This window comes from Mus musculus, chromosome 2, assembly GCF_000001635.26.
Source record: "Mus musculus strain C57BL/6J chromosome 2, GRCm38.p6 C57BL/6J".
NCBI classification, from domain to species: Eukaryota; Metazoa; Chordata; class Mammalia; order Rodentia; family Muridae; genus Mus; species Mus musculus.
In genome coordinates this window covers 22,573,701-22,599,932 of record NC_000068.7, presented here as the reverse complement: position 1 = coordinate 22,599,932, position 26,232 = coordinate 22,573,701, and the positions used below count along the sequence as shown (strand labels likewise).

The 26,232-nt window shown below is 39.7% G+C and overlaps 1 protein-coding gene across 1 annotated transcript in view; it reads right to left on the bottom strand.

Moving 5' to 3' along the window:
• The window catches only part of Myo3a (myosin IIIA), a 390,750-nt gene that overhangs the window by 18,320 nt on the left and 346,198 nt on the right, over positions 1-26,232 (bottom strand). The window contains exons 28-30 of the mRNA NM_148413.3: positions 25,580-25,703; positions 21,704-22,592; positions 20,076-20,220 (exon numbers count right to left, since the gene is read on the bottom strand). Coding sequence (NP_680779.3) covers positions 20,076-20,220; positions 21,704-22,592; positions 25,580-25,703 — 1,158 coding nt within the window. The remainder of the gene's footprint in view (positions 1-20,075; positions 20,221-21,703; positions 22,593-25,579; positions 25,704-26,232) is intronic.

Sequence of the window (26,232 nt, the reverse complement as noted above, 5' to 3'; positions counted from 1 at the left end):
CCTCTGCCTCCCAAGTGCTGGTATTAAAGGCGTGCACCACCACTGCCCAGCACACTCACATTATTCTTCTGGTTGTATGTTTTCCTCCAGGTGTCTGGAGGTCTAGGACTTTGGGAGGAAGAGGGGAAGAAAAAAAAGCAAGAAGAGTTTGGTGATGTGAAAAAGGGACACAGATTCACAGGAGGTATGAGGCCTGGACCTTTCTTAGAATATGTAGGCCAAATCTACATATCTCATTTTCACCTGAATGACAGAAAATATAAAAATTCAATATTAAGTTTTTACATATTTTATAGTATAATATATGTATATGTAATAAATATGTATTATACACACTTGATATTTTTAGAAACACATAAAGTTGCCTGTCACTAAACTTTAATTTGACTCTAATACCACATAAAGTCTGAATTGATGTATCAGAATAATAATGTAACAAAAATAAACTGAAGATGGCAAAGAATCTGAATAATTGCCATGTGAGTGAGGAACAAAGATTCTGAGAATAAAGACGTTCTTGGCCTTGCATCTATCAAGTTATCTCTATTCAGTCTCAGTCAGTATTGTAGATTCCATTGAACATGGATAGTGGGACTAGTCAGGCACAAAGGAGGAAGGAAACAGGGGAGAAGGGCAGTGGAAGAGAAACAACTAAACAAGTTTTGTTTAGAAATTGCCACAATGAAGCCTAATGTGTATGGGTGAATAGTTAATTTGCATTGAGCTCCTTGTGAGTCTCAGGCATTTCTAGCCAGCTACTAGAGTTCTTTGGATTCCTGAAAAAAAAATATGTATGCAGCATTATTTTTAATATACCTTACTAGCTCAATGACTGTACATTTCCTGAACCTCCCCATGGCTAGCACACACTCCCCTCTGGTATTCCTGAGTTAACATTTTGTAAATCTATATTTTATCTTTGCTGTCCTGCTTCCTTCTGGGCAGCTTTCCTATGGGACCACTTTTCCTTAGTACCTACATTTCAGCTGTCTAATCCTCCTTTCCTACACAGGGTAATTAGTCCTAAGCCCCTCTCATGGCAGACTCCATTCTTTCCCTCCTCTGTGTTTCTTGCTGGGGAATCCAAAAAGTCCTGCCTCTTTCACCCTGCCTAGCCATTGGCCATTTACAACTTTATTTCCCAGTCAGAGCTAGTTGGGGACAGGCTTCTTTTAGCCTTTGCGTAGGACATTATAAACAGGTTTTTTGGGTAACATAATTAGCATGAGAACACAAGTTGCTACACTAATTTTTCCATAGGATCAAGCCAACCCTATTGGAGCATGGCTAGGGAGGGGCTTGTGAAGTTCCAACTCTTGACTATGAAGCTATGGACAAGTGATGGCTGTTGCGGGAGGATGTTTTCTTCTGGTCAGAGGCCCCTGGCATGCTACCCCTGCTCCAGTACCTCATTCCATACAATGAAAGGATTCAGAGGTATTTAACACAGAGAGAGCACATGGAGTTTTTTTGGGGGGGAGGGAAGGTGGTGAGAAAAGACGGAGAGTGACATAATGGGAGGGTGGACTTAGCCAAAATGTATTATGTTCATGTGTGAATATTAAATAAAATATTTCACTTTTAAATTTTGTATTTGTTTATTTGTCTTAGGCATATGAGTGCTTTGTCTGCATATCACATGACTGCCTAGTGCCAGTGGAGGCTAGAAGATGCGGAATTCCCTGGCACTAGGGTTATAAAAGGTTGTGAGCTACCAGGGGGATGATAGCAATATGCTCTACAAGAGCAGGTCATGCTCTTAACCATGGAGACATTTCTCTAGCCCCCAAAACAATTATTTAGAAAGATAACATACCTCCTGGAAGGTCAAGGATGCCCTTCATAGACAGACTGTAGGCCCCTTTCTGTCCTATTATACCTGATCCCTGCATCCTTGAGCATCACCCACCATTTCATGCCTTCCAACCTAAGGACTATATTTCTAAATGTGGAATCCCTTTCTTGTTTATTCTTGAATCCCCAGAACTTCAGGAGACAGTTAAGAAAATCGAATGAAAGTTTTCTGGCTGGGGTTGGAATAACAGGTCAGCAGTTAAGAGTGCTTGCTGCTCTTCCAGAAGGCCAGATTTTGGTTCCAGGCACTCACATCAGGCACTTGTCAACCCCCTTAACTACTGCTGCATAGAAATCTGACCACCTCTTCTGGCTTTCATTGTCTTCTGGATTCCATTGGCAACTACACACACACACACACACACACACACACACACACACACACATACACACACACACACATTTGGAATACTGCATTGACAAGATCTCAGAGAAAACCTACTGATGATACTGTGACCTCATACTTTGAGCCTCTAGAATGGAAGACAACAGTTATGCTGGTAAAGCCACATTGTCTGTGACTTATTGTGGCATCCCTAGAGAATGAACATAGAACCCATGCTTATATTTGTGGCGACTGCCTGGTGTTGCTCTCTCTCTCTCTCTCTCTCTCTCTCTCTCTCTCTCTCTCTCTCTCTCTCTCTCTCTCTCTCTCTCTCTCCCTCTGTTTATCTCTCTGTCTCTCTGCCTTTCTCTCTCTGCTTCTGTCTGTCTCTCTATCTGCCTATCCGTCTCTCTATGTATGTTGGTAGGCCATGAGTTCAACAGTGGATGTCTTTCTTGATTGTTCTCTACTTTAGTTATCGAGCCAGGGTTTCCCTGTGAACCAGGAGTCTGACAATTCTTGACAGTCTAGACAGCCAGCCTGCCCCTGAGGTCCCTGTCTCTCTGCCTCCCTAATGCTTTTCTAGTGGTCATCATGATTGTCTTAATCTTATGTGGGCTCTGAGGATCCAAACTCAGGTTTCTGTGCTTGCAAGGTAAAGCACTTTATTCCCAGAGCTGTCTCCCAACCCTTGCTGCTTCAGACCGTTGTCTATGATGCTTTTGTTCAATAGCAAAAGAGAGCTGTATGTGGTACAGATGCTTACTTCAGTTTTAAATCCTCCTGTTGGACTCCTGACCTTGCGTGGTAGGCATTGTTGTGAAGGGGTTTGCAGTTGTCTGGAAGTTTGCATCCATTATCTGACAGACATGGCGTTGTGTGAACAGTAGATGCTCAGTACACTTTTACTAACTAGGTCACTGGCTTGCCATCACATATAAAACAAATATCCAATGCTCCAAAGATAAATGTTAATAAAACAACTAATAAAACTCTGGGAAGAAAATCCACATGAATTCATGAAGCACTTAGGACTATAAATACCTTAATCAGAACTCAGGAGTCAGAAAGCATACATATTTGCTCACCGTAAATAGCTAAGGAACTGGGGGTGGGGTGTGAGTGGCTCCCTAGAGACCCTAGGTTCAATTCCTATCGCCATAAAAGAAAGATAAAAGCCCAACTGTACAGACCAACAGGAACACAGATAAAAGATCCTGATGAGAAGATCAAGATGAGCAAAGAAATAAAATAAGTCAGCACCGAGGGTGCTTTGGCAAGGGTGGGGGCATGATCATTTTACCCCACATGCATGAGCAAAGCTTACAAAGAAACATGATTCTTACGGACAGGGTGTCAGAACAAGGATATATTCACAGATCACTGAAGCCAATGCCAACTGTTACACTCCTCAAGGAAAAAGACTCACAATAAGAAAACAAACAAACAAAACGTCTCTTCTCTCAGTCATCCTATTACCCCTGCAGTCTATCTCTAACAATTACAATTCTAGTAAACAAAAATAATTTCAAAGATATTTACTTCAATACTTTCCATAGTGGTAAAACTTGAGACACAGCAAGTAAGAACATATACACATATTTGTAAAACAGAGGAAAGAATATGTGTTTTATAACAAGGGTTCTGAAGAGGGGAGGAAAGTGGGTTGGATTCAGGGAAGAAAGCAGGATAAAAGAAAAGAAAATGCATGCCAAGAACACATTTATAAAAATATTTAAAAATACACATATGGGTATGAATATATCATAGTTTGAGTAAAGTACAAATTCCTTGAATTGAAATTTCAGAATTTCTAAGTATTTCTATGTTTTGTAGAATTCGTATTAACTTAGTTTTCAGCCTCTTTTCTGCACCAGGACCTGAAACAGAGGCTGAGTATTACTCAGGAGTGGCTTCCTATGACATTGCCCTCTGAGGTGGATAACCAGGAACTAAGTGATTGATAGGTCTGATTGTTCTGCCAAATTTCCTTGGACTCTTTTGTTTTCTGGTTTATACAAGCTTCCAACCCCCCTTTCCTCCTCCTCCTCCTCCTCCTCCTCCTCCTCCTCCTCCTCCTCCTCCTCCTCCTCCTCCTCCTCCTTTCTTCTTCTTCTTCTTCTTCTTCTTCTTCTTCTTCTTCTTCTTCTTCTTCTTCTTCTTCTTCTTCTTCTTCTTCTTCTTCTTCTTCTTCTTCTTTCTTCTTTCTTCTTTCTTCTCTTCTTCTTCTTCTTTTGAGTTTATCAGCACAGAAGAAAGGCACAGTTTTATTCTATGCCCTGATGTCCTTCCTCATTTTGCATTTGTTCCTTTGGGGGAACACAAACCTTGTCAACTAATCAACCTGTCCCCATAATTACCAAAATGACACAAGCATTTATAATCACAGCCTTTGCACAGTGTTTCATTGTTGGCACTAGCAGAATTAGCTTTGTGGCTATTTAATGTGATGTGAATGATAAATGTTAGCTTGCAAAGGTTACAGCCAGGAGGTAAAGAATTTATTCATATTGTAGTGCTGGTAATAATTTCCCCAAGTGTTTTAATTTATCAGAAGTGTACCTTTTGGATAATAAATAGATGAGCATTTCAATATTTTGCACTCAGAAGAAAGGAGACAAATTTAAACCTCATTGCCTTCGGTTGCTTTAGAAAGTTAAACTCAAGTATTTTTTTCATCTCAGTGATAATCACACTATTTTCCTTAAGTGATCACACAGACTATGATTTGCAGAAGTGTCAGGTGCCTAAATCAGGTGTCAGTAGCTGTGCACTATGCTACCTTAGCCCTTTTCCTAAGAAACCATTGTTCAGTTTTTGTAAATTTCCACTTCTTTGCAGGCTGTGACCTTCAAGAAATATAAAGACCTTCAGAATTCTTGAGAACTTCTTGGGCACCTTAAAAGCAGAGTCATCCAGGACTAGTGACTGTTTGCATTTCCCCATTCAGCTCCTCTGCGCTCCAGCCAGGCTAGGAAACCTAGAGATCTGAATCCAGGCTCTGAGTGCATAGCTCAGGTCCAAAGCACTCCTCTTTGCCTGGCCTGACCTCCTTCTGTTCCCTTTGGGAGATCTATTCAGTTTTCACTGGGCTCAGTTTAATCTTGCTTTTCTTCTGGGTATTCCTGTTCTCTTGAGCTAACCAGGGGAGCAGGGTTAAGGTAAGGGACTTGTTTTGGCTGAGTGTCCTTAGCAGCATGGGTGGGTCATGGTGTCTGTTTTAGTGGATCTGTTTCAGTCTTCCGACCTTCTCAACATGGTAGCTACTGCTCCTTCTCCATCTGAGCTACATATCCCAAGGCTTTGGACACCAGGGCTGGTTTACATTCATCGCTACCATGGACTTTCAGTGTTTGTTAACTCTCTGCTTTGGGTACTTGTTACTAACACAAAGCCTTGGTTTAGGTCCCTACCTGGCTTTCTATCTTTTTTTTTTTTTTAAGATACATTTTCCCATATGTGTTAGAAGGTATTCTGCACGCTATGGGAGGAGGAGGAGGAGAAAGGCATTCATAAATATAAGCCAGATACATATCCTGTGACCTCCAATAGTGACCTGCCTGAAAGTTATACTGTTACAGTAATGGCACAAGTGTTATGGAGTAACCAATCACCTTTTTGATTGGATTTAGGCCCCACTCCATGTGATGGAATCCATACCTGACACTGCTAGTGACTAGGAACCAGAGACTTCTAAGATAGGTTCATGGGCCTAACCATTATTCTGCTAAATGAACACAATAATAAAATAACTCCTAGTGACATATAGGTATACCTATAGATCAGCCAGGGCCTCACTCAAACCTCATCAAAGAAACTTCTTTTTGCAGTGGATGCAAATTAACATAGAGATCTACAACTGGACTTTGGAGCACCCAGTCCTTAATGGAATGCTTTCATCAAACTCTTCCCCTCAAAGTTAAGAGAAGGCAGAAAGATTGCAAGAGTCAGAGGTGATGGACAACTCCAGGGAAACAATGTGCCCCAGAGACAAATAGGACTGATGCACATATGAACTCAGAGGCGGTGTGGCAGCACACACCTCCTGCCTTTTCTTTTTTAAGCAACAGCAAAGAAAATAAGAAAAAGGTGATCCTGCTAGTAGGAGGAATGCCATAGCTCCCTACTTGGTGAGTCGTGTCTCTTGGACATATCTCTACATATAGACCCTGTACTTTTGTCATCTTCACTGGGCTCAAGTCAGACATTTTAGGCTTTAAAGACTAGTTTTATTCTAGCCTACAAGGTTGGCTCTGGCTTTCTTTCTTTCTTTCTTTCTTTCTTTCTTTCTTTCTTTCTTTCTTTCTTTCTTTCTTTCTTTCTTTCTTTCCTTCTTCCTTCCTTCCTTCCTTCCTTCCTTCCTTCCTTCCTTTCTTCCTTCCTTCCTCCCCCCCCCTCTCTCTTTCTTTCAAGAATTATTTACTTATTTTATGTATCAGCATATACTGTAGCTGTCCTTAGACACACCAGAAGAGGGCATCAGATCCCATTATAGATGGTTGTGAGCCACCATGTGGTTGCTGGGAATTGAACTCAGGACCTCTGGAAGAGCAGCCAGTGCTCTTAAATGCCGAGCCATCTCTCCAGCCCCTAGCTCTGGCTTTTGGCCACAGACACCTTGCACATATGTGTCAGAGGAGGGTAACCCAGCAGAGGCACACAGGGGCATATAGTGGTTCAGATGGTGACAGACAGGACTGCCATTCTAGGCGTGGCATGCCTTAATTGTGAACTGAGTACAACAGCTTTATCTTTATACTGTACCTTTTTTTTTCTGAGCACAGACACACATGCTGGTTTCTGTGTTCCTCAACCTTAAAGGAAAAACCAACCTGGAAAATATGTGGATGGTCAGCGAAGAGTAAAATCTATGGAACTTCTTCACCCTCAAATCAGAGATAGTTTTAAGCATCTTGTTGGCTTACAATATATCTTTTAATAAATAGCAGGTTGATTTTAGGTCCACTCTGTCTCCTTATTGTGCAACTGACTTTGTATACTACCTGTTCAGTGATTACATTATTTTATTCATTTTGTTAATCACATGCTTTTTGTCTGTCTGAAATGTATGAATAATCCTTAATGGAACAGTTTCCAATGCTTTATAGTTAATTATGATATTGGTATTAGCCTATGAAATGTGCATATTGCTAAAGAATATCATTCAGTTTTTAGTTTACTGAGCCTTCCACTTTATCAATACAGGTTCTGGATTTTATTAAAAAATGGCTTTGCAAGCCGGGCGTGGTGGCGCACGCCTTTAATCCCAGCACTCGGGAGGCAGAGGCAGGAGGATTTCTGAGGCCAGCCTAGAACTACAAAGTGAGTTCCAGGACAGCAAGGGCTAAACAGAGAAACTCTGCCTCAAAAAACAAAAACAAAAACAAAAACAAAAACAAAAACAAACAAACAAACAAACAAACAAAAGACTTTGTTATTTATCAAGACAGCTTTTTCTTCTGACCTTTTGATATAGTGTTATATCCATATGTATTATTTGGGCAGTCTTCCCTATATACAGTTGCATTCTATCAGTACTATTTTCAAGAACTTATATCTAAGTCCGTAACTGAGATCGCCTGATTCAGCTTTTAAGGAAATGTTGCTTCGAGACCTTCTGTTCTAAGATGTACAGACTTCTGAAAGTAGATGCTTTTATTTTTCACAGTTTTCTCTCAAGCATAACACACACCATGAATATGCACTATTCTCTGAATATCTCAAGGCATTTGCCTAAATATGCTAAGTTTTTTGAAAGTTTTTTGGAGTAATTCTTTGATGGAATTGTCATTGTAATGTTTTTCTTGGAAAAGCATAGTACATCAAGTAATTGCTTGTGCAAAATAAATTGCCTTTACAGAATGTGGATATTTAGTATTTTCACAGTATAGTTGGTATAATACTATTCTTATTTCTATTTATTTGTGGATTAAAAACAATTAGGCCTTTATTTTTTTTTAGTAGCATTGCCTTAGCTTCATTTATATAATCGTATTTCTGTCTTGTAGCCCAATAACAGCATCATATTCAATTCCCACAAGGGATGGATCTGTCTGTTAGGTGAGTCTTCATGACTTGTGGTTTCAGAGAATGCCTCTCCGGACACATGTGCTTCACTAAATCTAGTTGAGTGGGTAATCAAATCAACTGTACTGCTTGTTTATTTTGAGTGTGGTCTTTATTGACAAGTTTATAACCAGGAATCATTTAAATTATTATTGAATGGTGATTCTTAAAAGAAATTTAGAACATTTATAGAAATAAAAAGTAACACATCATACGTTGTTTTAAAGCTATTTCCCTTATTTCCACAAGAATGGATTCCTGATTTGTTGACTGAATTCATCACAATGAAATACTTTAAAACTAAACACTTCATATGGAAACAATTAAAATTTCTGCAGCCAAAATTTTTCCTTATCACATTGATTTTTATCTCTTCAAGACTACAGAGGATGTGGAATTAATACAGAAGGAGAAAGGTAATTACCAATGTGCTTGCAACTGCCCATTAAGTTTTCAGTACAGACATACAAAATAAGACCAGTGATGCCAGCAACATTGAAGCTGAACAGTTTCTTGGCATGTTTAGATGCTATAGTAGTGATTTATCCAGATAGAGTCCTACAGAATCACATAATTGCACTTAATATAATAATATTAGTATATTGTTGATTTATGAATACAGTGATAATATATTTGATATGTTAATAATATACAACAAATTATTATATTATATACTATAACAATGATAACATTGTAAAAAATATAAATTCACACATAATGCATTCATTATTTCATCCCACTAGAAAAAAAAGGCTTTTAAAAGAACTAGCATAGAGCCAGGTAATGGTGGCTCTAGGCTTTAATTCCAGCACTGGGGAGGCAGAGGCAGGCAGATTTCTGAGTTTGAGGCCAGCCTGGTCTACAGAGTGAGTTCCAGGGCAGCCAGGCTGGCACAGCAAATTCTTGTTTTTAAAAACCTAAAATAAATTAACTAATAAGTTAATTAATTTTTAAAATCTAGCATGTTTTTAGGCATTGGTCTTATAACTAATCATCATGGGATAGCCTCTAAGCGTCTGAAAAGAATTATTGGGCCAGGATACATTTTATGATTGTCATGATTGTTATGATAGTCTGAAGTGAAGAAACAAATGAAGTCCCATTTGTTGATTGTTGATCTTAGAGCATAAGCCATTGTTGTTCTGTAGGCTATAAAAATTATAGCCTATTCATCAATTGCCCACATAGGATGAATATTAGCAATCCTTCCTTACAACCCATCCCTCACACTACTCAACCTCATAATCTATATTATTCTTACAGTCCCTATATTCATAGCACTTATACTAAATAGCTCTATAACCATTAACTCAATCTCACTTCTATGAAATAAAACCCCAGCAATACTAACCATAATCTCACTGATATTACTATCCCTAGGAGGTCTTCCACCACTAACAGGATTTCTACCAAAATGAATTATCATCACAGAACTTATAAAAAATAACTGTCTAATCATAGCAACACTCATAGCAATAATAGCCCTCCTAAACCTATTCTTTTATACTCGCCTAATTTATTCCACTTCACTAACAATATTTCCAACCAACAATAACTCAAAAATAATAACTCACCAAACAAAAACTAAACCCAACCTAATATTTTCCACCCTAGCTGTCATAAGTACAATAACCCTACCCCTAGCCCCCCAACTAATTATCTAGAAGTTTAGGATATACTAGTCCGCGAGCCTTCAAAGCCCTAAGAAAACACACAAGTTTAACTTCTGATAAGGACTGTAGGACTTCATCCCACATCTATTGAATGCAAATCAATTGCTTTAATTAAGCTAAGACCTCAACTAGATTGGCAGGAATTAAACCTACGAAAATTTAGTTAACAGCTAAATACCCTATTACTGGCTTCAATCTACTTCTACCGCCGAAAAAAAAAATGGCGGTAGAAGTCTTAGTAGAGGATTTCTCTACACCTTCGAATTTGCAATTCGACATGAATATCACCTTAAGACCTCTGGTAAAAAGAGGATTTAAACCTCTGTGTTTAGATTTACAGTCTAATGCTTACTCAGCCATTTTACCTATGTTCATTAATCGTTGATTATTCTCAACCAATCACAAAGATATCGGAACCCTATATCTGCTATTCGGAGCCTGAGCGGGAATAGTAGGTACTGCACTAAGTATTTTAATTCGAGCAGAATTAGGTCAACCAGGTGCACTTTTAGGAGATGACCAAATTTACAATGTTATCGTAACTGCCCATGTTTTTGTTATAATTTTCTTCATAGTAATACCAATAATAATCGGAGGCTTTGGAAACTGACTTGTCCCACTAATAATCGGAGCCCCAGATATAGCATTCCCACGAATAAATAATATAAGTTTTTGACTCTTACCACCATCATTTCTCCTTCTCCTAGCATCATCAATAGTAGAAGCAGGAGCAGGAACAGGATGAACAGTCTACCCACCTCTAGCCGGAAATCTAGCCCATGCAGGAGCATCAGTAGACCTAACAATTTTCTCCCTTCATTTAGCTGGGGTGTCGTCTATTTTAGGTGCAATTAATTTTATTACCACCATTATCAACATGAAACCTCCAGCCATAACACAATATCAAACTCCACTATTTGTCTGATCCGTACTTATTACAGCCGTACTTCTCCTATTATCACTACCAGTACTAGCCGCAGGCATTACTATACTACTAACAGACCGCAACCTAAACACAACTTTCTTTGATCCCGCTGGAGGAGGGGACCCAATTCTCTACCAACACCTGTTCTGATTCTTTGGACATCCAGAAGTTTATATTCTTATCCTCCCAGGATTTGGAATTATTTCACATGTAGTTACTTACTACTCCGGAAAAAAAGAACCTTTCGGCTATATAGGAATAGTATGAGCAATAATGTCCATTGGCTTCCTAGGCTTTATTGTATGAGCCCACCACATATTCACAGTAGGATTGGATGTAGACACATGAGCTTACTTTACATCAGCCACTATAATTATCGCAATTCCTACCGGTGTCAAAGTATTTAGCTGACTTGCAACCCTACACGGAGGAAATATTAAATGATCTCCAGCTATACTATGAGCTTTAGGCTTTATTTTCTTATTTACAGTTGGTGGCCTAACCGGAATTGTTCTATCCAACTCATCCCTTGACATCGTGCTTCACGATACATACTATGTAGTAGCCCATTTCCATTATGTTCTATCAATGGGAGCAGTGTTTGCTATCATAGCAGGATTCATTCACTGATTCCCATTATTTTCAGGCTTTACCCTAGATGACACATGAGCAAAAGCCCACTTCGCCATCATGTTCGTAGGGGTAAACATAACATTCTTCCCTCAACATTTCCTAGGCCTTTCAGGAATACCACGACGCTACTCAGACTACCCAGCTGCTTACACTACATGAAACACTGTCTCTTCTATAGGATCATTTATTTCACTAACAGCTGTTCTCATCATGATCTTTATAATTTGAGAGGCCTTTGCTTCAAAACGAGAAGTAATATCAGTATCATATGCCTCAACAAATTTAGAATGACTTCATGGCTGCCCTCCACCATACCACACATTCGAGGAACCAACCTATGTAAAAGTAAAATAAGAAAGGAAGGAATCGAACCCCCTAAAATTGGTTTCAAGCCAATCTCATATCCTATATGTCTTTCTCAATAAGATATTAGTAAAATCAATTACATAACTTTGTCAAAGTTAAATTATAGATCAATAATCTATATATCTTATATGGCCTACCCATTCCAACTTGGTTTACAAGACGCCACATCCCCTATTATAGAAGAACTAATAAATTTCCATGATCACACACTAATAATTGTTTTCCTAATTAGCTCCTTAGTCCTCTATATCATCTCGCTAATATTAACAACAAAACTAACACATACAAGCACAATAGATGCACAAGAAGTTGAAACCATTTGAACTATTCTACCAGCTGTAATCCTTATCATAATTGCCCTCCCCTCTCTACGCATTCTATACATAATAGACGAAATCAACAACCCCGTATTAACCGTGAAAACCATAGGGCACCAATGATACTGAAGCTACGAATATACTGACTATGAAGACCTATGCTTTGATTCATATATAATCCCAACAAACGACCTAAAACCTGGTGAACTACGACTACTAGAAGTTGATAACCGAGTCGTTCTGCCAATCCGTATATTAATCTCATCTGAAGATGTTCTCCACTCATGAGCCATCCCCTCACTAGGACTTAAAACTGATGCTATCCCAGGCCGACTAAATCAAGCAACAGTAACATCAAACCGACCAGGGTTATTCTATGGCCAATGCTCTGAGATTTGTGGATCCAACCATAGCTTTATACCCATTGTCCTAGAAATGGTTCCACTAAAATATTTCGAAAACTGATCTGCTTCAATAATTTAATTTATTTAATGTTCTGTTCAGGAACTTCTGCCCCGTGCCCATGTTCTTGAGGCTCTTCCCCACTTCCTTTTCTATTAGTTTCAGTGTTTCTGATTTTACATGGAGGTCCTTGATCCACTTGGAGCTTTGTACAAGGAGATAAGAATGGATTGATTGATGTGCATTCTTCTACATGGTGACCCACAGTTGAACCAGCACCATTTGCTAAAAATGTCTCTTTTCCACTGGATGGTTTTAGCTCCTTTGTCAAACATCAAGGGACCATAGGTGTGTGAGTTCATTTCTGGACCTTCATTTCTACTCCATTGGTCTCCCTGCCTGTCTCTGTACCAATACCATACCGTTTTTATCACTATTGTTCTGTAATACAGTTTGATATCAGGGATGGTGATTCCTCGAGAAGGTCTTTTATTGTTGAGAATAGTTTTAGCTATCCTGGGATTTTTGTTATTCCAAATGAATTTGCTCTTTCTAACTATGAAGAATTGAGTTGGATTTTGATGAAGATTGCATTGTGTCTGTAGATTGCATTAGGCAATGGTCATTTTTACTATATCAATCCTACTAATCCATGAGCATGGAGGATCTTTCCATCTTCTAAGTTCTTCTTTGATTTCTTTTTTTTTCAAACTTTATTAGATATTTTCTTCATTTACATTTCAATTGCTATCCCCAAAGTCCCCTATTCCCTCCTCCCACCCTGCTCCCCTACCCACCCACTCCCATTTCTTGGCCCTGGCTTTTGCCAGTACTGGGGCATATAAAGTTTGCAAGACCAAGGGGCCTCTTTTTCCAATGATGGCTGAGTAGGCCATCTTCTGCTATATATGCAGCTAGAGACAAGAGTCTGGCTAAGGGTTTATCTATCTTGTTGATTTTCTGAAAGAACCAGCTCCTGGTTTGGTTGATTCTTTGACTAATTCTTTTTGTTACTACTTAGTTGATTTCAGCCCTGAGTTTGATTATTTCCTGCTGTCTACTCCTCTTGGGTGAATTTGCTTCGTTTTGTTCTAGAGCTTTTAGTTGTGCTGTCAAGCTGGTAGTGTATGCTCTCTCTAGTTTCTTTTTGGAGGCATTCAGGGCTATGAGTTTTCCTTTTAGGAATGCTTTCATTGTGTCCCATAAACTTGGGTATGTTGTGGCTTCATTTTCATTAAACTCTAAAAAGTCTTTAATTTCTTTATTTCTTCTTTGACCAAGGTGTCATCGAGGAGAGTGTTGTTCAGTTTCCACGTGAATGTTGGCTTTCCATTATTTATGTTGTTATTGAAGGTCAGCCTTATTCCATGGTGATCTGATAGGATGCATGGGATAATTTCAATATTTTTGTATTTGTTGAGGCCTGTTTTGTGACCAATTATATGGTCAATTTTGGAGAAGGTACCATGAGGTGCTGAGAAGAAGGTATATCCTTTTGTTTTAGGATAAAATGTCGTATAGATATCTGTTAAATCCATTTGTTTCATAACTTCTTTTAGTGTCCATGTGTCTCTGTTTACTTTCTGTTTCCAGGATCTGTCCATTGGTGAGAGTGGGGTGTTGAAGTCTCACACTATTTTTGTGTGAGGTGCAGTGTGTGCTTTGAGCTTTACTAACGTTTCTTGAATGAATGTAGATGCCCTTGTATTTGGAGCATAAATATTTAGAATTGAGAGTTCCTCTTGGCAGATTTTACCTTTGATAAGTATGAAGTGCTCCTCCTTTTTTTTTTTTTTTGATAACTTTGGGTTGGAAGTCGATTTTATTCGATATTAAAATGGCTACTCTAGCTTTTTTCTTCAGACTGTTTGCTTGGAAAATTGTTTTCCAGCCTTTCACTCTGAGGTACTGTCTCTCCTTTTCCCTGAGATGGGTTTCCTGTAAGCAGCAAAATGTTGGGTCCTATTTGTGTAGCCAGTCTGTTAGTCTATGTCTTTTCATTGGGGAATTGTGCCCATTGATGTTAAGAGATATTAAGGAAAAGTAATTGTTGATTCCTGTTATTTTTGTTTTTAGAGTTGGGATTCTGTACTTGTGGCTTTCTTCTTGTAGGTTTGTTGAAGGATTATTTTCTTGCTTTTTCTAGGGTGTAGTTTTCGTCCTTGTATTGGTGTTTTTCCTTTATTATCCTTTGAAGGGCTGGATTCATGGAAAGATATTGTGTGAATTTGGTTTTGGCATGGAATACTTTGGTTTCTCCATCTATGGTAATTGAGAGTTTTGTTGGGTATAGTAGCCTGGGCTGGCATTTGTGTTCTCTGCGTTTCTGTATAACATCTGTCTAGGATCGTATGGTTTTCATAGTCTCTGGTGAGAAGTCTGGAGTAATTCCAATAGGACTGCCTTCATATATTACTTGACCTTTTCCCTTACTGCTTTTAATATTCTGTCTTTATTTAGTGCATTTGTTGTTCTGATTATTATGTATCAGGCAGAATTACTTTTCTGGTACAGTCTATTTGGAGTTCTGGCGGCTTCTTGTATGTCCATGGGCATCTTTTTCTTTAGGTATGGGCAGTTTTCTTCTATAATTCTGTTGAAGACATTTGCTGGCTCTGTAAGTTGAAAATCATCATTTTCATCTACTCCTATTATCTGTAGGTTTGGTCTTCTCATCGTGTCTTGAATTTCCTGGATGTTTTGAGTTAGTATCTTTTTGTCCTTTGCATTTTCTTTGATTGTTGTGTTCATGTTCCCTATGGAATCTTTTGCACCTGAGATTCTATCTTCCATCTCTTGTATTCTGTTGCTGATGCTCGCATCTATGGTTCCTGATTTCTTTCCTAGGGTTTCTATCTCCAGAGTTGTCTCCCTTTGGTTTTTTTTTTTTTTTTTATTGTTTCTACTTCCATTTTTAGATCCTGGGTGGTTTTGTTTTATTCCATCACCTGTTTGGTAGTGTTTTCCTGTAACTCTCTAAGGGATTTTTGTGTTTCCTCTTTAAAGGTTTCTAGCTCTTTACCTGTGTTTTCTTGTGTTTCCTTCTTAAAGTCCTCCATCATCATCATGAGAAGTGACTTTAGATTCATGTCTTGTTTTTCTAGTGTGATGGTGTATCCAGGACTTGCTGTGGTGGGAGGGTTTGGTTCTTGTGATGCCAAGTAACCTTGGTTTCTGTTGCTTCTTTTCTTATGCCTGCCTCCTGCCATCTGATTATCTCAAGTGCTTACTGCCCTCAATATATCTGATTGGAGCCTGTCCTTCACCAGTGCTGCTGCTGACTGGAAGGGACTTGTGCCCCATGGTCAGGCAGGTTTTCTGCTTCCCTACTGCTGTCTCAGGTCCTGTGTGATTGGATTGGAACCGATGTTGTGTTCCACTCACCAGTGATCCTAAGATTATGTGGAGAGTCCTCCGGGGACCGTGGGGTTGTTCACTGACTCTGCACCCTAGGTGACCAGAAGACCTGTTTATCTTTTGAGTAGAGGAAGGTTACTAATGTGGTTGAATTAATTTTATATCCAGCAACTTTGCTGAAGTTATTTATCAGGTTTAGGAGTCCTCTAGTGGAATTTTTGGGGTCACTTATTTATACTCTCATATCATCCGCAAATAGTGATATTTTGAGTTCTTCCTTTTCAATTTCTATCCCTTTGACCTCCTTTTGTTGTCTAATTGCTCTGGCTAGGACTTCAAGTACTATATTAAATAGCTAGGGAGAGAGTGGGAAGCCTTGCCTAGTCCCTGAATTTAGTGGGATTGCTTCAAGTTTCTCTCCATTTAGTTTGATGTTGGCTAGTGGTTTGTTGTATATTGCTTTTATTATGTTTAGTTATGGGCCTTGAATTCTTGATCTTTCCAAGACTTTTTATCATGAACACACCCGGGTGTGGGATTTTGTGAAATGCTTTCTCAGCATCTAAGGAGATGATCATGTTGTTTTTGTCTTTGAGTTTGTTTATATAATGGATTACATTGATGGATTTCTGTATATTGAACCATCCCTGCATCTTTGGGATGAAGCCTACTTGATCATGATGGATGATCATTTTGATGTGTTCTTGTATTTGGTTTGTGAGAATTTTATTGAATATTTTTGTATTGATATTCAAAAGGGAAATTGGTTCTGAAGTTCTTTCTTTGTTGGGTCTTTGTTTGGTTTAGGTATCAGAGTAATTGTGGCTTCATAGAATGAATTGGGTAGAGTAACTTCTCTTTCTATTTTGTGGAATAGTTTGAGGAGTATTGGTATTAGGTCTTCTTTGAAGATATGATAGAACCCTGCATCTTTAGTTGCATATGAAACCTAGAGCAATCTACAGCTACTCTACCCTACCCTATTCAGTCCCTCTAGCACAGGACATGAGCCAACCTAATGGGCTCTTGCTGAATTTTATTCTTCTCACTGTTAGATGTTCTGGCTAAAGCCAGGGACAGAAGAATAGCAGGGCCCAAGGCCACTGTATGCATAGCTGTGTTTGCTAAGTGTCACTATAAACAGTGTGGCCTGGTAACTGACAGGAACTTGAAGATTCTGTCCCTGTCTCCCACATCAAGCAAACAGCTACAGTCATCTTAGTTTTGTTTGTTTATTTTTTGTTTTTTTGCTTTGTTTTTTGTTTTTGTTTTTTAGCATCTTGATTTTAAATCTTTACTTTAAATTTTATCATTTAAATGCAGATTAGAAAACATCACACATAAAACACAAATGAACAAAAAAAGCAAAACCAGACCCAAAGACTATACAACTCAACACTTAGAGTGACTGTTCTGGTATGTAACCTCCAAATAAAATTTGAAAGCAAAAGGCACTATGTTGAGAAAGTGTCTCCTCTTATATGTATTTAAAAAGAATTCTTTATAGCTGAGTGTGGTAGTATACATCTTTAATCCTGGCACTTGGGAGACAGAGGCAGGTGGTCTTGAGTTCAAGACTAGCCTGTTCTACAAATGAAATTCCAGGGAAGTCAGGGCTTTTTCACAAAGAAATCCTGTCCCAATAAGTAAGTAAGTAAGTAAGTAAGTAAGTAAGTAAGTAAGTAAATAGTAATAATAATTCTTTGTGTTTACAGGGGCTACTTCAAATAACATTTCTACTTCTGTATATTCATAATGCAATGCTGTGTGCAACAGGACAATCTGCTGTCCTGTGATAAAGTCTGTGTTTCAGTTAAATATTATCCCCCTTAAGACACTCTCTGTGTATGCTCCCTGTGAAGTTTGAAATCATTGATTCTATCAATTGGATATTTTATTTGTTTACATTTCAAATGTTATCCCCTTACCTGGTCTCCCCTCTGCAAACCCCCTAGCCTACCCTCCCTGCTTCTATGAGGGTGCTCCCCCACCTACCTATCCACTCCTGCCTCCCTGCCCTAACATTCCCCTACAATGGGTCATGGAGCCTTCATAGGACCAAGGGCCTTCCCTTCCATTGATGCCAGATAAGGCCCCCTCAGCCCCTTCAGTCCTTCCCCTAACTCTTCCACTGGGGTCCTTGTGCTCAGTCTGATGGTTTGCTGCCAGCATCTGCATTGGTATTGGTCAGGATCTGACAAAGCCTTTCCCAGGAGAAAGCTGTATCAGGCTCCTGTCAGCAAGCCCTTCTTGGTATCAGCAATATTGTCTGGATTTGGTTTCTGCATGTGGGATGTATCCACTTGTTTTGTTTTTTATTCAGAGGTTTTGGCAAAGAAATCAAAAGGTACTGAACAAGGTCATATGACTTTTCCTAGCTTTGCTGAGAGCTACATGTTACAAAAATGGAGTCAGGTATCTCTCAAGAGAGCAAAGGTCTTGAAATTGAAGGGAAATAAAAGATTTTTCTTGGAAGAATCCTGAAGTTTCAGCAGGGCCAGGAGGGGTGGGTAGGGCTCCTGAGACTTTTAGTAGCAGCACTTCCACCTCTGCCCCACCCCTACCCCACAGCTGCCTGAGGACATTATACTCCACAGAGAAAAGGCTTCCTGGAACATGGGTAAATGAGGTAATACTTCAGATTTCTGGTTTTCTGACCCTGCTTGGAGGATCTTATTGTGGAGGTTGTAGAGGCCAATAGGAGTCATGGGTGTCCTGATAGTAACTCATGGACAAATGACTAGAGACTATGAGCTCTACTTGATCCTTCAGAGACATAGAAGACCCTAAGGCCTTTGTACATCCCTAGAGTAAGTAAGTAAGTAAGTAAGTAAATAAATAAATAAATAGTAATAATAATTCTTTGTGTTTACAGGGGCTACTTCAAATAACATTTCTACTTCTGTATATTCATAATGCAATGCTGTGTGTAACAGGAAAAACAATTTACATGACAATCTGCTGTCCTGTGATAAAGTCTGTGTTTACATTTAGAAGACCCTAAGGCCTTTGTACATCCCTAGAGAACTGGAGTCAGATAATTCCAGAGATGGTGTGGACTATGACTGAGGATGCTGCTGCTGAGGATGTGGGCTCAAGAAAACCCTTATACACCACTAATGGGAATATAAACCAGGCCAGCCTATCTGTGGAAATCACTGTGGAGGTTTCTCCTAAAACTGAAAATAGACTTATCATATGATCTAGCTAGACCACTCCTAGCTGTTTACCCAGTGGACCTCAAGTCACCATATCATGGAGATAACTTCATGTCAGTGTTTGTCCCAGTGTTATTCATAACAGCCAAATTATGAAACCAAGTGAGGCGCCCAACCATAAAGACGTGGACACAGAGAGTATATCATACATACACAGTGGAATTGTTTTCAGCTCTAAAAAATGAAGTTGTAGCATTTCCAGGAAAATGCATGTGGGTGTACATGGTCATGTTAAGTGAATTAAGTCAGCCCCAGAAAGACACATTTATGTGCTTTCTCTTATTTGTGGTCCCTAGAGTTTGTACAGTATATGAAATTTTGTGTGAATATATGACATAATAGGAGAAAAGAAACTGCCTAGGGGAACAAAGGGAGTTAGCTGGAAGGGGAAGGGGTGAGAAAGGGGAGGGCAGAGTTGCAGAGGGAATGAAATTCAGCATGCAGTATGCATTTGTATGAACATATTCTTAAACAGCACAGTAACATGAATGATCAATAAACAGCATGAAAAATAAAAGAAAACATAATGCTTACAGTTTTATGTCTCTGAACAGAGGTTCACAGGCTCCACACTCTTCCAGATGTGATCTTGCAATAGGGATATTTCATGTTTGCTTTACATATTAATCTGACATCATAGTTCCCTCTCTGAGCTCCCTCTTGCTCTCTGATGATATCATAGGTCATGTTAAGGTTACGTTGTATAAAAGGGAGAAAATAATGAATTAAAAATACCTAGGAGAGTGGTATTAGAGACAGCAGAAGATAGGTAGAACATTCTGGAAAATTATGTGTCTGCTTGTAAGATATAGAATGAAAGAAAGGCTTCAACTCTCCCGTGAGGTAGACCATTGCCTCAAGTCACAGAACACAAATCTAAGACACCAAGAGTTTGGCATTTCCTTCTCTTTGGGTGTCTCTACCATTATTGATCTTTACCTGAGAGGTATTGGTGAGTAGAAACATGTCTGTTGATTGGTTTATGGCGATAGATACCTAGATAAAATGGCTTCAGTTGCTGGGCCAAAATAATTTCATTCAAGTTTTTCTGCAGAATGAAATACTCTTCAGATAACTTTGATATCTAAAAAAAAAAAAAAGGCCATATATCAGATTAAATTAAAGAATTACAGGGCTCTATGGGCGTACAAAATTCACAGTTCTTTACCAGACTCCCTGGAACTCTCAAGTTCTTCTCCAGGAGGTACCTGAACCTTTGTTTCCAGGTCTAATAAATCCTAGCTTTACACCACCTTCCACGCTGAGCTACTTATCCACGTCACATTTTTCCCACTCAAAAGTTACAAACCCTTGAATTCCTGGGGATCCTGAGATCGGGCATTGGCACTTATGGCTGTGGTGGTCTAATTCTAAGGTCCTTATTGGCCTTTGGGTATATTAAGCCTTCCTTCTTCTTCCATTTTCTTGGCTGACTTCAAGGCTTGATCTTCTTCCTCTCTTGCCTTGATCCCTAATTTCCAAGCTCTACCACATAGTTACTTTGCCTTCTATCCCTTATAACCTGGATATCTTGATAGGGAGGGTGCAGGGTTCATAATTTTCTGACTCTAGGTATACACTAGCCAGTGCTTCTACATCTATTCATCTTCTTAGTTGCTGATCAGGGACTTGATCTTTGCTGAGAAAATTTGTGCAACAAAGAAAAGGAAGATTGCAAGCATGTAAAACTCCCCTTTCCAGCTGCTTAAAACTAGAAGAGGAAGGAATTAGGGACACTAATCAATAGCAGATCGCCATTGATAGCTGAAGGGTAGAGATACTGGGCTTGACCTCAAGGTGGAGACCCAGGGCAGGTGTAATGCTCTCTCAGGATTCAGCTCTCACAGGGAACAAAACTTAGATTAGGGACCAAGGATATGAGATATCCTCCTTTAAACCACCCCACTACAGAATTTCCTTTTTTATTTTACAGACTACTGGCTCTGCTTGTAATTTATTCAATTGGAAGTCATCTAGTTAACATCTGTCACTTCATACAGGATGAAGTAAAAGTGCTGATACAGAAAGACATTTTCTTGAGGTCAGATACCTAGAAAGAGAGGGCAGGAATAGGCGTTCACTGCTCCTGTGATCTCTCCTAGAATATTCTTGTCAGAGCTCCGGAATTGCTTATTGTCATGAGACTTTTATGTTCATCAAATACTGGGCCTGCTAAGCCACCTTATCAGATTTTAACCGATCATTATGCCATACAAAGTAAAATTTGGGGGATGGAGGAAACCTATGCTTTCAGCCTTTTAAAATGCCTAAAAAAACCTCACATTTTTAATGATAACAATGATCTCATGGATACATGAAACTTTCTACTATCCAGTGGCCTCTGGGATCTTACTACAGGTGTTTCTATCATAATTTTATTACTAACTCTTATCACAATGTATGGGCATAAAAGTACATGGCTACTTAAATAGCACAGCTATCAATATATGTTATTAAAAATGTCTGATAAACATAGATACAACAATCCCCCAGCTATTGATTATTTGTTGAAACAGTTATTGGGTAGTTTGAGGAGAGTTTATCAGTGAATAAATTTATTTACATACCTGTCTTGAAAACATTGCTAAATCCCACGCTTCTTTTTTTGAAGCCATTTTTGAGTCTCTCTCATCCACCATCTTGCTATGATGGACTCCCTCCTGCTTTGTCGGACAGGGATAGACATTGTGAGTGGTTTTTGCTACTTCTGTGGACGATGAAAGGATCTTTTGATTCTTAAAGGGAGGTGCCAGCCTGTCCTTTCCCAGCTGTTGCTTTTTCTTGGAACTCTGGTATTTGCTATGAATGGACACAGCCTTGTGTTCTTCCTGGGCCTGAGGCACTGGTCCAGTGTCTTCTTCTCCAAGGAACCCTAGCAAGTGATAGTCTCTCTCCAGGTTGCCCAGCGGTGCATTCTGGGTAACCACAGATACTTTATGTTCTTTTTCTTTGCCATCTGCATTTTGATAGACTGACTTTTGGCTAAGAGTAGGATCCAAAGTTTTTCTCAGGTAAATCTCCTCAGTCAGCCACAGCCCTGGGCAGCTTGTCCTTTCCCATGTCTCCCTTCCTTCTAGACATGTTGCTTTTGATTCTTCAAAGTTGCTTCCCTCTGTGTACCACTGACAGTAACTCTGGATCACAGCATCTCCTTTCTCCTCTTTCCTCATCTTTCTGCTTTCTTCCAGGTCTTGCACATACTTCTGCCTGGGGCTTACTTCTGCCCAAGTGTCCTCCACAATATATAGCTCTTGATTCTGTCCTTCTGCATACACATTGCTCATTTTCTTCTGAGTATGGTATCTTCTGTTGTTACTCTCAACATTGGTGGCCTTTGACTCTGCTCTGAAGGGAGCTGTCTTCCCAGCAGATGGGCTCTCTTTGTTGTTTGGAGTTGAAGTGTTGGATTCATTAGTAGGCACTGCGTTTTCTGTCTGTTTCTTCACAAAAGATTCCCTGTGCAAAACATGGAACTAAACATAAGATAGAGCTAAACAAGAGCATATCACTTTTCTGCATTGTAAGGAAGGCAAAAGAATGAAAGACAACTCAAAATAAGAACAAGTCAAATCTCATTAATAAAGAATCTCACAAAATGTTCTCTGTACTGATGCCCGGGATGGCTATTTGAATAAGAAAACCAGTTTCAACTTGGAATGAGAAACAGGCTATCATGGGAAGAACTATATTTCTATTTGATGAGATACGAAAATTCTACACGTGATCAAGTGAGTCAAACATTCAGAAGAGAGGCTCATCAGGATCCACTCCTGGCTGAGGGGCATCGGCAATGAAGGTGAAAAGAGTGCGTTTTCTTCAGGGAAGTGACCCCCGTTAGGTTGCGCATTCTCTAGTTGATTGTCCTACCATGCCCTCAACAGCATAGATTGGAGTCAATGGGCTAGGAGAGGACACAAAGTTGTGAGGGGATGTGGTTGGAGGTGAAGTGTTTTGTGAGGCCCTGAGAGGAACAGGGGTTGGTATGATCAAAATACATTGTATACAACTTGTCCTTGCTACAAGATGTGCTGGGGTAAAGGTGGCACAGAAATTGTGGGAGTGGCCAACCAATGACTATTTCAGCTTGAGACCCATGCTACAAGAGAGTCCACTCTTGACACTACCTAGATCCAGGAACCAGATGCTAGATATCCCAGAGACCTAGGACAAAACTAAACAGAACAGGAAAAAAAGTCAATGAAATGATCCCTAATGATACTCATAGATTGAAGCCTGCCACAATCGCCATCAGAGGGGCTTCGTCCAGCAACTGATAGAAGCAGATGCAGAGACCCACAGACAAGCATTAGGCAGAGCTCAGGGAATCCTTCAGAAGGTGGGGGAGGGAGTGTAGGAACCAGAGGGGTCAAGGACATCAAAGAAACCCACAGAGTCAAATAACCTAGGCTTTTAAGGACTCACAGAAACTGAACTGACAGCCAGGGAGACTGTGTGGTTTGGACTTAGGCCCTCTACATATGTTATGGTTTTTGTAGCTTGGTTTTCTTGTGGGACTCCTGACAGTGGGAGCTGGAACTGTCTCTGGTTCTTCTGCCTGATTTTGGGATCCCTTTTCCTCCTATCAGGTTGCTCCATCAAGTGTTAATATGAGGGAAGGTGCCTGGTCTTAGTGCAACTTGATATTCCATGTTTGGTTGATATTCATGGAATACCTGAATTTTTCTGAAGAGAAAAGGGGAAGGAATGGATGGAGGAAGGAGGGAGAAAAAACTTTTCTGGATGTAATATATGAGAGAAGAATAAATAAAATAAAAATTTCTATCAGTGTTTGTGAACTGAAAACAAATCCTTGGAGTTTTGAGAAGAAAGGTGGAAGCAAATTGATATATAACTGCAGATTTCTTTGATACATGCAATATCGACTCATAGTCATTATTTCTAAAAGTAGTAAATTCATTTCAGCTTTCTTCTGTCTCTTATCTGCCACCTGTTTACATTTTTTTTTTTTTTACATTTTTCTGACTCCTATCATATAGGTCCTGCTCCTCAGGCAGACTTGGGGTCTCTCCAGAGTTAGTAGGCCAGTTTCACATCATTTGAAGTATCATAGGCAACATCAAAGGGCACATATACAGGTCTCTGAGCACACGGAAACCTAAAATACAAGATCCTTCCACAATTCAAATTACCATTGATGTCTGCTGAGTAAGGAAATGAGACTGACTTGTACAGTATGGGGAGAGTATGCATGAAGGAGGAGTGGTAACAAGTATAATGCTGAGGATTAAACTTAGGGCTTTAATTACACCACGATAGAGCCAGCCAGCTTTACTAGCAATTTATTGGTTATATTCTTTTTTTTTCTCTTTTTTTTATTAGGTATTTTCCTCGTTTACATTTCCAATGCTATCCCAAAAGTCTCCCATACCCACCCCCCCAAATCCTCTACCCACCCACTCCCCCTTTTTGGCCCTGGTGTTCCCCTGTAAGGGGCATATAAAGTTTGCAAGTCCAAAGGGCCTCTCTTTCCAGTGATGGCTGACTAGGCCATCTTTTGATACATATGCAGCTAGAGACACGAGCTCCGGGGTACTGGTTAGTTCATATTGTTGTTCCACCTATAGGGCTGCAGTTCCCTTTAGCTCCTTGGGTACTTTCTCTAGCTCCTCCATTGGGGGCCATGTGACCCATCCAATAGCTGACTGTGAGCATCCACTTCTGTGTTTGCTAGGCCCCGGCATAGTCTCACAAGAGACAGCTATATCTGGGTCCTTTCAGCAAAATCTTGCTAGTGTATGCAATGGTGTCAGCGTTTGGAAGCTGATTATGGGATGGATCCCTGGATATGGCAATCACTAGATGGTCCGTCCTTTCATCACAGCTCCAAATTTTGTCTCTGTATCTCCTTCCATGGGTGTTTTGTTCCCATTTCTAAGAAGGGGCAAAGTGGGTTATATTATTTTTCATGATGCTGTGAGTCATTTGAGGATAAGGACTTTATTTCTTTTATCTCTGTATCTCCACTAAATAAGAAAAAGTCTGCTGAGTAAATGAATTCTTGTGGCTCTTCAAATAGGCACTTTGAATCATGCATAGGAAGGTTCAAGGCAGGTAGTGATTATAACTTGGAAGCCATGGCATATTGGCTGCTGTGCCATAGGAATAAATGGGAGGGCTCAGGGTCATTTAGATGGGGTTGGAGATGCTATTATGGATATCAAGAGAATTATTGGGAAGGGACACCCTGACCTTAAAGTAGACCACAGAGAGCTGTTCCCTAAGTGTGGTCATGAGCATAAGATATCCATGAACCCCAAGTGAACAAGGTGACTGTGCGTTTCACTGGTTTGATATATCAGTATCAGGAACCCAGAGAGGAGAGACAAAGACTGGGAACATTATTCTATGACCACCTTGAACCACCTCGTCTTGCTCTAAGACATCTTGTTGACAAGATAGTGTCAGAAAGAACTTCATTGTACCTTTTGGTTTCAAAATTTTTCTTGTAGTCAAATTCCTGATCCTTAGCCCGAATGCTCCTTCCTGCTGCACTTTTCACATTAGATGTTTCTTTTCCATGTTTTCGCAAGAGATGTCTTCTTGCAGCTGAAACCCATATGGAACAAAAGGATGGGTGTCACAAGCAATAAAATAACATTAAATGAATGCAAACTAGTAGTTCTAACATCATTGTCATTGAGGAAAATGACAGTAGAGATGGCAAATAGATCAATTCTTTCTTTTTTTTAAAGGATGGGTTTAAGTCTTTTTAAAAACTTTTTTATTAGATATTTTCTTCATTTACATTTCAAATGCTATACCGAAAGTCCCCTATACCCTCCGCCAGCCCTGCTCCCCAACCCACGCACTCCCAGTTCCTGGCCCTGGCAATCCCCTGTAGTGGTGCATATGATCTTCGCAAGACCAAGGGCCTCTCCTCCCACTGATGGCCAACTAGGCCATCCTCTGCTACATATGCAACTAGAGGCAAAGTTCTGGGGGGTTCTGGTCAGTTCATATTGTTGATCCTCCTATAGGGTTGCCAACCCCTTTAGCTCCTTGGATATTTTCTCTAGATCCTACTTTAGGGGCCCTGTGTTCCATCCAATTGATGACTGTGAGCATCCACTTCTGT